The 12,281-nt window shown below is 35.5% G+C and overlaps 2 protein-coding genes across 3 annotated transcripts; one reads left to right on the plus strand and one right to left on the minus strand.

The window, feature by feature from the left end:
• Positions 1–2,103: 2,103 nt before the first annotated feature.
• Positions 2,104–10,718, plus strand: abraxas1 (abraxas 1, BRCA1 A complex subunit). Of its 2 annotated transcripts, none has more exons than XR_015519572.1 (9): positions 2,104–2,300; positions 2,423–2,513; positions 2,661–2,697; positions 6,001–6,067; positions 6,166–6,362; positions 6,443–6,562; positions 7,747–7,831; positions 7,918–8,817; positions 8,960–10,718. XR_015519572.1 is itself a non-coding variant. In NM_001005993.1 (9 exon segments), coding segments are annotated over 9 exon segments (1,176 nt in total). In that variant the 5' UTR covers positions 2,137–2,213; the 3' UTR covers positions 10,556–10,718.
• Positions 10,719–10,787: 69 nt separating this feature from the next.
• Positions 10,788–12,110, minus strand: mrps18c (mitochondrial ribosomal protein S18C). Its single transcript, NM_001045190.2, is given in 6 exon segments — positions 10,788–10,955; positions 11,058–11,117; positions 11,382–11,439; positions 11,555–11,638; positions 11,726–11,784; positions 11,991–12,110. Coding segments are annotated over 6 exon segments (411 nt in total). The 5' UTR covers positions 12,064–12,110; the 3' UTR covers positions 10,788–10,878.
• Between the last annotated feature and the right edge of the window lie 171 nt (positions 12,111–12,281).

Below are 12,281 nucleotides of genomic sequence, written 5' to 3' on the forward strand. Positions count from 1 at the left end.
TAAAAGTGTAAAGTATAATATTTTAACAAATAATTTTTATAAAATATTTATTGAAAATAAGTGTTATTATCAATATACAATTGTTCTAATCTAAATAATTAAAAGAAAGAAAAAAAAACAATTCTAAATTCTAAAGTCAAATACTACAAAAGTCGATGGCTACAAGTTTCCAACTTTCACACTGTTTTCAAAAATTCTTGTGATTTAACTGAAAAATTAAACACAAAAGTTTACAACAATAAGTGGATGAGTGCATGGTGAAAAAACTAACATTTTTTTGTGCAAACTTTAATTTTAAGGTGAGAATATAATTGTTTATTTACTGCGGTACTATATTTGCCAAAACAGCAATAAATCTACTTGTATGCTACACAAAATATTGCACATTTTAACATTTAAATAATTTTACTCCTATTTTATTTACTTATTTATTAATTTTCCTTCGGCTTAGTCCCTTTATTGATCTGGGGTTGCCAAAGCGGAATGAACCACCAACTTATCCAGCATATGTTTTACAGCGGATGCCCTTCCAGCTCCAAACCATCTCTGGGAAACATTATAAATATCACATTTAAATAATTAATTATTATTACATTTTAAAAAGTAATTACTGTTTAAAATTCCAAAGTGTTATTCTAATACAGTTTTACAGAATCCTAAATAAACGACTAACTAAATTAGCGTTAGCTTACTGGAAAGTATAATAATTAAAACATTGGACAACCATTGAATCCCAGAGTTTCAGTTTTTGCTTTGTTTGCCCAAAATTTCCTCTGCAAATAAATAATAATAATAATAGTTTCGACTTTTAAAAACACTTTTATTGACGTGAAAAGCGAAAACTCATAAGTAAATCTGGTTACAAATATTTATTCATTTTCTGTCTGCTTAGTCTCTTTATTAAACTGGGGTCACCACAGCAGAAAGAACCGCCAACTTATCCAGCATATGTTTTACACAGCGGATGGCCTTCCAGCTGCAACCCAGCACTGGGAAACACCTATACATTCTCTCATTCACACGCACACTCATACACTACAGACAGTACAGTTTATTCTATTCACATAGTGCATGTCTTTGGACTGTGAGGAAAACCGGAGCACCCGGTGAAAACCCATGCCAACACAGAGAGAACATGCAAACTCCACACAGAATTGCCAACTGACCCAGCTGGGGCTCGAACCAGCAACCTTCTTGCTGTGAGGCTAGTTTTTTAAATTATAAATATCACAAATAATATATTATTTAATTGAAAATTTGTAATTATTGTATACAGTCTAATACAGTTTCACTCATTCATTCATTTTCTTGTTGGCTTAGTCCCTTTATTAATCTGGGGTCAGCGGAATGAACTGCCAACTTATCCTGCACGTTTTTACGCAGCAGATGCCCTTCCAGCCGCAACCCATCTCTGGGAAACATCCACACACACACACACACACACACACACACACACACACACACACACACACACACACACACACACACACACACACACTACGGACAATTTAGCCTACCTATAATACAGTTTTACAAAATCCTATATAAACGACTAGAAATCAGCGTTAGCTTACTGGAGAATATAATAATGAAAACACGTGACAACCATTAAATCCCAGAAGTTCAGTTTTGCTTTGTTTGTCCAAAATTCCCCTGCAAATAATATATTACGTCACAACTTTTCTAGAAACACTTTTATGGGCATGAAAAGCGAAAACTCATCAGAAAAATCTGCTCACAAATATAGTGTTACCCATAATAAAGAAGTTTGGCCAAAGTGGTTTCTCTCTAGCTCTTTTTATTTCCTTCACTTTCGTCAATTGATGAAGTTTGTTCCTCGCTGCTGTCGCCACTGGATTGCTTGGTATGGGATTTGTGGAGCTGTGTATCAATGGATTTGCTTTTCAGTGTTTGGACTTTCAGCAGTGAAAATTAACCCACACTGAACTGAACTAAACTGAACTTTAACTCTGAAAACTGGACTGACAGTTTCAACTGACAAGAACAACGCTTTAAAAAGGATCTACAATTGAATAATTCTTCCGCACCAAGTGGTGGCAGCATACGCAAACATTCGTCAGTAAACTCCCTCTACGAGAGAACAGAATAACTAAACGAAACCTACGAGCGCAGAAAGTTTATACATGTAACCCATTAACTCTAACCTTAAACCATGACGGTGCGATAATTAACCCACGGTTTAGTCCAAAAGCATGGAGGAATTCAACACAACTGTCCGTATATCAGGTTTCGTGTTGAGTTCACTGATGTTTCATCATTTGAACAGTGATGCGGATGTGGTAAGTGGCAGAAATCCCAACCTAACCATCTGATCATTGGTTTTGCATTAAACGATCATCTAAACGTCTACTAAGCAGTTTTTCACTCGTAACTTGTGTTTAATGTTGTGCTTTGCTTAAAGGAAGGTCTTATTCTCGGAGAGAGTGTTGGAGAGGAGAACTGCAGGATCACAGACTCCCAAATTGATCACATTCAGTTTGAGCACACTTTGAGTAAGTTGACTTGAATTCCCTTTGGGGGTTTTCATATGATGGTCACAAACTAAAACCCAAAGTTTAACCAGGAAGAAATATCTCATGATCGATGGCAGCCGCAACGACTAAACTAGTGTCATCATTATGTTATTCCCCATTTTGCAGATATTCAGAAACACATTCCTTGTCATAAACTACACAGGTAAGTTGATTGTTTTACTAACATTATGCAAACCTCATATAAAGCAGTGGTTCTCAACTGGTTTTGCAGGGATATTACGTTACATTTAGTCATCAATTATTTAGTGTAGTTTATTCATTTATAAAGTGCAATAAACAACAGTTGCTGACCATTGTGCTGTACAAACTTAAAATCAAATGATCAAAAGTAGACAGTGACCGATAAAACAACACAGGATACATACAATTCATCATCTATAGATAACGATACACCAGATAGGTACAATAGGATCCGTTTTCTCCCAATTTAAAAGCTCTTTCTAGGAGGTGTAGTTTAAGTTTCCCTCTGAACAAAGATTTATTGGAAATTGTTCTAATGGATATAGGTAGCCCGTTCCACAATTTAGAACTTACTAGAAACCTTGATCTCCTTTTTTCTTTAATTTGGATCTTGGAACGACTAGCATTTTCTGCTCCAATGACCTTAAACATCTGCCAGATATTTGAACAGTTATAAGATTAGAGAGATAAGTCGGAGCCTGGTCATTTGATACATTAAAAACATACATAAAAATTCTAAACTCAATTCTAAAACATATCGGCAACTAACTTGGGGAGCACAGAATAGGAGTATTGTGTTTAGCTTGCTTATGCCAGTAAGAAGCCGAGCGGCTGCATTTTAGACCACTTGAAGATGATTTATTTACAGTTGGCCTATACCCAAATAAACTGAGTTACAGTAGTCCAAGCTTGGTGATACAAAGGCATGGGTTAATCTCTCAAATTCCCCACAAGTTAAAAAGTCTTTCACTTTTGCTAATAATTTCAGCTGGTAAAAACAAGATTTAACTACTGCATTAACCTGTTTGTCAAGTAGAAGTGTAGAATTATTATTCAGACATGGTATTAGGTTGTTAAAAACACACAAAAATGACCAATTTTGTATTTAAAATATAATTTTATTATATATATATATATATATATATATATATATATATATATATATATATATATATATATATATGTATATATATATATATATATATATATATATATATATATATATATATATATGTATATATATGTGTGTGTGTGTGTGTGTGTGTGTGTGTGTGTGTGTGTGTGTATATATATATATATATATATATATATATATATATGTATGTATATATATGTGTGTGTATATATATGTGTGTATCTATATATATGTGTGTGTGTATATATATATATATATATATATATATATATATATATATATATATATATATATATATATGTATGTGTATATATATGTGTATATATATATATATGTATATATATATATATATATATATATATATATATATATGTATGTGTATATATATGTGTATATATATATATATATATATATATATATATATATATATATATATATATATATATATATATATATATATATATATATATATATATATATATACAAATATTTTTTCCAAAAACATTGGGAAAATTGTACAGATTTTGAATTTGTAAAGATTTGTAGGGATGCATGATAAATATCGGTCACTACACTGTAAAACCCAAAAAGTTAAGGTAACTCAATCCATTTGAGGAAACCAATTGCAACAAACCATTTAAGTTTAAAAAAAACTAATAAAATAAGTACTCTGAACTTAGTCCATATGAGTAAACGAAGCAATTTGAGCACACTGTAAAACCCAATAAGTTAGGTAAACTCAAACCGTTTAAGAAATCCGATTGCTACAAACCAAACTAATCTATTTGAGTACTGTGAACTTTTAAGTTGAAGTATTTATATTTAATTAACTCTTGCCTACAACACTTGAGTTGAATTTTTTTTTAAATGAGTAGAATTAACTTTCAGTAAATTTTGAGTTAACTACACTAATTTCATTTGATAAAGTTGACTTTTGGGGTTTACAGTGTATATGCAAATTTTCTTTATGAAATCATTGTTCTTGAAATTAATCAGAATTAGATTTATTGCCAGGCATGTTCACACGTACGAGGAATTAGTTTTCGTGACAGCTTTTACAGAGCCGCTCCCCTGGAGTATCGTCAGCCTATAGCGATCAATGATTGGCTCCTGTACTAGAAGGTGGGCTTTATTCACTATGGAAGTGGCGTTAGAGAGGCCAGCAGGGGGCGCTCAACCTATGGTCCGTGTGAGTCCTAATGAAAGTAAAGTGGACACTAAACTGTCAGTGAGCACCATATTTCGGATGAGATGTTAAACCGAGGTCCTGACTCTCTGTGGTCAATAAAAACTCCATGGCTTTTTTCGTAAAGAGTAGGGGTGTAACCTCGGTGTCCTGGCCAAATTCCCTCTCTGCCTTTAACCATCTTGTCCTCCCAATCATCCCCATCCACTGAATTGGCTCTGTCACTGTCTCTCCACTCCCCCTATAGCTAGTGTGGTGAACGCACTGGCGCCGTTGTCCTGTTGCATCATCCAAGTGGATGCTGCATACTGGTGGTGGTGTGGAGAGACCCTGCCCCCCCTCCCTTCATAATTGTGAAGCACTTTCGGTGTATGGCCATACATGATTAATGCGCTATATAAATACACATTACATTACCATATAGCGATCAATGATTGGCTCCTTTACTAGTAGGTGGGGCTTTATTCACCATATTGACTGTTACACTTTTCCCCATTAAAAAAGATACGAGTGACAAATCTTGTTTATTCTAGAGTCTTTGTCAACTCACGTTCTCCAACAAATACCCAACACTAACAAACCCAACAAATAATAAAGTAAGGCTTAAGGGAAAAGGGCAGGAAATTAAAAATAAATAAAGCTTGATGGCTGGCAGTAAAGTCTCCTCTCTCTCCGCTCAACATCGTTCTATATTTAAAGGCAATTTGCAATAGCACAACTTGCCGCAGGTGCGCAGAGGTAGACCCACCAGACTCTAGGAAACAAACAGTGAGTGACGTCATGACACACGCACAAGCAGGCAACAACCGTAGCATTGCTAAACTGCAGATTATTTTTACAGGGTTGGTTTTTCTTCATAAACAAATAACACTGAAGCTTTAGTTATTTTTGGGAAAAAAAGATTGAGATGTTTCTTTGCAGTTTGGATTTAACAAATAGTCAGTTGCTATTTGCATTCATTTGCCTTTTTTTTCAAATAATTATTTTTATAAAAATATAAATCAGTTATTGGCTTCCATATATTATAGTTATCAGTATAAGAAAAAATCTGTATTGGTGCATCCCTAATCATATATTTATACCACCACAACCAACTGGTTGAGAACCACTGAAATGTCAAAACCTGCTAACATTTCATTGACCTTGGTCTTTACTCTTGAAAGTTTTTACAGTAATGTTGGTGATGTGAGCGAGCAGAAAATCCGACAAATTTTGTCTGATTACAAAGAGGTATTTCCTCATTTATAAAAAAAATTGGTCATTTTCCACCTAAACACAATTTGCTTTAACAAAGTGGTTTTCTTTTCACACGTGCTTGTTACGTTTAGGAGAATGTGATTGGTTGGTACAGGCAGCGAAGAAACACCAGACAGCAAATGACGTTCATGGAACAAGTGATTCATCGGAATATGAGGAAGATTCTGTCCAATCAGGAACTGGTTTTCATGCTGCTAACGCCCTCTCAGGGAACAGCATCAGGCTCCACTCATCGGCTGGAGTTCTCAGCGTTCATATGGCACAGCAGGTGAGAGCTGGAGCTTTGACATCACACAGCAGAAACTTGGAAAATCAATAGAGCTGAATGCATTTATCATCTCCATGCAGCCAGTATATAAACATCCCCATCTCTGTGAGCAACCTGGGAAACCTTGAACAGCAGGACTACTGGAGAGTGTCTAGCACATGTCCGTCTTTAGGACAGAGTCAAGCTGTAAATCAACACAGGTACATTCACAAGTTTTACATTAATTGTCGTTAAACAAGGTATTATAACACAGTTAAGACTTATTTGAGCATAAAAAACTAATATGTTTTTACTTAACTCATGTGTGCTGTTCAGAATGTTTTCATCCACTCTGGGTGATTTTGAGTCTTAATTTGACCACAACTTTCTCTGTGAATTAGCAAATGAAATGATTTTTGGTGATGAATCTTATTTTGACACACATTTTAGGGAAATTGCTTTTAAAGTTTTCCAAAGTTCAATAATACACTCTGGACAAACCTACAACCCTATCGTTATGTTCGTTGCTGTTTTGGATTGCAAAGCCATGTCACCATATAATCATGCACTCTTTATTATTGGTGGTTTCCCCATTTAGAAAGAGGTACAATTTGTAATTTTTACTGTTGATCATCAGCTGCAGTGCAAAAAAATGTAGTTTCTGCCTTCTATATGGAGTATACAGTGGTGCCCAAACTTGGTCCTGAAGGGCCAGTGTCCTGCAGAGTTTAGCTCGAACCCTAATCAAACACAACTGAACAAGCTAATAAAGCTCTTATGCCACAGTCACATTAGAGTTTGTGTATGCAAAATTCTGTAGTATGGCACTGGGAAAAGGGGCGGGATTAAACAAGATGATTAGACATTTAAAAAAGCGACCGATTGGTCTATATTTCAAATTTCTGTCCAGAGAGGTCCTGTTTATATCCTCGATTAGTCTCATGCAATCATGCGTTGCGATTTCGCAGGTCAGAGTTCACCAAGCTTGAACTTTCCAATGCAGTGAACTGCGAAACCCAAGGCTTAAAGATGTATTGGTCTAATTAAAGGACCATTGCACTGAATAACAATTTTGCAGGAACATTATTTTATCTATATTTTGTCAATTTTATTTTCACAAAAGGGATTTTAAAATATTGAAGTAGGCCTACTTGTATGTAATGTTTTCTTTGTATATAAATTGAATGTATAGAAATTTAATGATCTTAAAACTATTTAATTTACTCTAAAGATCCATATATCGAATATATCAGGAGGAAATTGTGCTTGAAACCTCATTGCAATGCAATACATTTTTTTTTAAACTTAGCAACCACATAGCAGTACTTGTGCAATACCAGGTTACATACTGACAATTCATCTGCATTTTTTTGTTTATAATAAATTGTTTTCTCTTATCTTACAGGGCTAAATTCTTCTGCTCTGGAGATGATTTAAGAGAGGTCAGGAACGTCAGTGACATGAATGATGCTTTATTAGCAGAAATGCAGGTTGGTAGTTGTAAGAGTTGTGAAAGTTTATCCAGTGCTATTTTATAGTAAAAGCTAATGTTTCTTATCCTCCTTTTGTTATACAGAAAGTGTGTGTAGAAGTGGAGAAGAGTGAAAGAACAGTTGAGAAACTTCAAGAAGACATTGCTCAACTCAAGGAGGCGATAGGGAAGCAGAAGACACACCCAGAGGAACATGAAAGTAAGATTTATAATGCCTCGTACTTTTCAATTTATGTTTACACATACTTGGGGCAATATTCTCTTGTGCCTTTGAATGGTTTTATGTACAGGTGAATGCACTGTCAAAATTATGAGAGCTTTTCAGAGGAATCCTCAAAAAGAGACATAATTGTGGGATTACTGTACAAGTTAAAGGTGTACATTACTGTCCTTTGGCAAAAAAAATAAATAGACCATCTGAGACCATACAAGGGTGGACAAGTAACATTAACAAAACTAAGAGCTACTTTAAAAGTACCATCATGGTAGTTCACGATTTAAAATTTCATTAGATATATTGAAACTCTATATTGGATTACGGATGCCAGGCTAGTAGTTCTTTATAGAAACAATTCAGTACTTTAATCTACAATTTTTGTTATTTAGACTAAACATGATTAGTTTTCACAAAATCTGTTTTGTCATTTATTTGGATTTTTACAGAGAAAATAGTCTTGTTTTAAAAACCAGCCCCCCAAAAAACTGCTGTGTATACGAATAGCCAAAATGCATGAAAGGTTTTTTTTTCTATAGCTAAAACTGATTTGTGTAACTCTGCCTTATATTGATGTTTAGTAAGGCCAGCCACACATTACAAACTGATGTTCCCAATTTACCCTATTTTTGTATAAATTAATTCATTTCATTCAACTTTTTTCATTACAATAGTGTAATACTACTTTAAATTATGGCTTGTCAAATTATTTGCATGAATTATTTGTATGTAATTAAAAATGTGTCTAAAACAGCACACATTAATTTAAAGTTTTTCCCAGAGAAGGGTTGCGGCTGGAAGGGCATCCGCTGCGTAAAAACTTCCTATATAAGTTGGCGGTTCATTTCGCTGTGGCGACCTCGGCTTAATAAAGGGACTAAGCCGACAAGAAATAATGAATGAATTTTAAAGTATATGAGATGTAGCCAGTTAGTGGATAATGGTTAATCAACAATGTTCAATTTAAATAATAATGCCACAGCCATATCACCCTGCAGCCCAACACTGAAGCCAAGCAGGGCTGAGCCTGTTCAGTACCTGGATGGGAGACCACATGGGAAAACTAGGTTGCTGTTGGAAGTGGTGCTAGTGAGGTCAGCAGGGGGCGCTCAACCTGCAGCCTGTATGAGTCCTATTGCCCCCAGTATAGTAAAGGGGACAACAAACTGTCTGTGGGCACCGTCTTTCGGATGATACATTAAATTCGAGGTCCTGACTCTCTATCGTCATTAAACATCCCATGGCACTTTTCGTGAAGAGTTGGGGTGCAACACTGGTGTCCTGGCCAAATTCCCTCCATCGGCCCTTACGATTATGGTCTCCCAATCATCTCCATCCACCGAATTGACTGCTTCACTGTCTCTCCACCTATAGCTGGTGTGTGGTGAGGGCACTGGTGCCGTTGTCCTGTGGCTGCCATCGCATGATCCAAGTGGATGCTGCACACTAGTGGTGGTGTGGAGATACCCCGCAATGATTGTGAAGCGCTTTGGGTGTATGGCCATACATGATAAATGTGCTATATAAATACACATTGCTTACTTGTAATAAAAACTATAAAGTCGATCATGTTAGTCTACTACTGACATTTTACTAATAATAAGCCATTCTTGAGGTCAATGAATGATGAGTGAATGTTTGCCATCAACTGTTTTGTCATCCTCAACTCTTTAAAATTGATCCCACACTTTGGTTCTCTTGTCTGACGCAGTTAGCAAATTAAGTGGCTTTTTTCACTCTTTTGACAAACATATATTTGATTGATCAAACCTTTGATTGACCAAACCTTAATCAATTATTATGTGGCAAACCTAAACAATACTTATTTAATAAATTATCTTTTTACAGATTTTACATTTTTACAGAAACCCAAACGTTAGAATGATTGCTGTAAAACCTGTACATATATTGATCAAATATTCACATACTATATTTGTAGATATTTTACTTGAAGCACAGCTGCTCGTAGGTTTAATAATAAAAAGCATCTATTACAATTAAATCAAACTAATCTATTGCTTCTAATGCACTCCTGATGATCCCTCTAAAGCCAGCCCATCAAATACAACAGATCTAACTGTAATGCTGCATATGTAACCCTGATGTATAACAGAATAACGTTGCATTTCAGCCCCAATAAGTGCCTGTCCAGAGGAACCCAAAGAGAACACACTTCTGTGCTCAGCCTTGAGGACACTCTTCCCTTCTGTTCCCTCATTACGGACACAAACCCTCACTGTTCACGGCTTCCCTGTATTACAGCTGTGCTGTAACACAGACCACAACATTGATATTTCCACCAAGCTGCCTCAGATTCTGGAGAATCAGCACTCCAGGAGGAAGGTCACGGCCCCCAGACTCAGGAAAAAATGCCTGGTTGCCAGTTTTCCTCAAAGACTCAAAAGGAAGAGGAAAACTCGTGAAGTCAGCGAATCTGCTTCTGAAAGCGGCTCAGATACAGAGATCGAGATGAACGGACAGAGCGGAAGTAACTCTCCTGTCTTTTAAATATTCTGATACAGCAATCTAGTCATGACTGGAAAGCATTACACATTTTATACCCTTGTTTTGATAGGTGTGCTCCACTGAGGTTGTGCTCTTTTCTTAATGTTTTTATTTACTTTGTTGGTAAATGTTTATACGTTTCTTAAGAATTAAAAATTGAATTGAAGAGGTGTTTTTGTCTATAACTGAAATGTATATTTGTTGTCATTATAGTCAATTCAACATCAACTTCTGGTTTGTCAGATATAATTATTTCACACTTTAATATAAATCAGAATTACAGAAACACAAAAACAGCTTGTACAGGAATAATCTTCATCCAGAACCTACTCCCCGTGTTTAGTACCACAAATGTCAGGGTCTTGAATAAACAGTGGGTCCTTCAGGGTGACTGACATGAAACCTGTGGAGAAAACAAAAAGCTTTGTGTATTTGTACACTAAGCGCAGGCATAATTTTTTCTCACAGTTATAAAATAAAATTCATTGCAGCTAATAATTCTTACCCATTGAACGAGATTTCTTTATTGCCTTCGTTACCTCCTTCTGCTTTCGACCACACAAGCCTGTAAGCAAGATTTACAGTGTCAAAAATCTGTGTTTCTCAACCACGTTTCTGGAGGACCACCAACCCTGCATGTCTCCTTTGTCTGTCACACCCATTACAAGTCTTTCAGTCTCTGCTAATGATCTTAATCAGATGTGTTTGGTTAAGGAGACATGGAAAATGTGCAGAGCTGGTGGTCCTCCAGTAACGTGGTTGAGAAACACTGTCTTAATGACTGAATTTCAAGAATAAAAGTGAACATTTCAGCTTATACTTCTCTCACCTGTTATGTGTCTGCCGTATATTCTGCCTGTGTGTGGAGAAATGAACTGAGACAAGAGCTGGAGAAAGGTTTACAAGTGTTATTACTTTAAAAATAAGAAATAACGGGAAATAATAATTATATTCCTGTATATAATTACTTATATATATATACTTAATTATATAAATACTAACCTGAACGTTTTTGAAGTCCACAGTTACATTACACAAGATGCACGTCTTTGCAGGTTGCTTGTATGGGTTTTCCATTTTGATGGGCTAGAAAATACATAATGCAAATAAATATTCATATGGCTCAAGTTTAACGACAACTATTATACTTGTGGAAACGCATAAATGTCTTGCCATGTCATCTTTACTGGCCGGATCTTGTTGAGATGTTGTCAAACTTCTGACGCATTGTGCTAGAAACAGATTAAACATTTCATAACTAACATTGTAACTCTTTAAGCATACCTCTAGGTCATTAACACAACCGCATGATTAACAGTCGCATTGTATTAGATGTGTTAGCGGTGCATCTCTTAAGCGTTGTTACGGAAATGAAAAGTCTTACTCTGGAAAACATTTTAGATGTAAAACGAATGAGAAGATAATGCTGCAGAAATACCTGTGGCTATAGGAATGACCGGTTGCTTTGGGAGTGCCTGTAATAACAGGCGACTGACAGAAAGGACAAACATCTCTCGATATGCTCAGGAGGCCACCATGACACTTTCTGCTCGCTCCTTCCGTGGAGTCTTTCAGCGCGATTTTGAATGATCTTAAAGCTATACTGCCAACTATAGAATAGGAGTACGTTTTGAAAAAAATTTATTTTGTAAACATTTTAAAATAGGGTTTTGAAATGCTTCGTTTTAGTTAAACGAATTGTTTTAAGAGTATATATATTTAATAATAA

This window comes from Danio rerio, chromosome 21, assembly GCF_052040795.2.
Source record: "Danio rerio strain M-AB ecotype USA chromosome 21, GRCz13ab, whole genome shotgun sequence".
NCBI classification, from domain to species: Eukaryota; Metazoa; Chordata; class Actinopteri; order Cypriniformes; family Danionidae; genus Danio; species Danio rerio.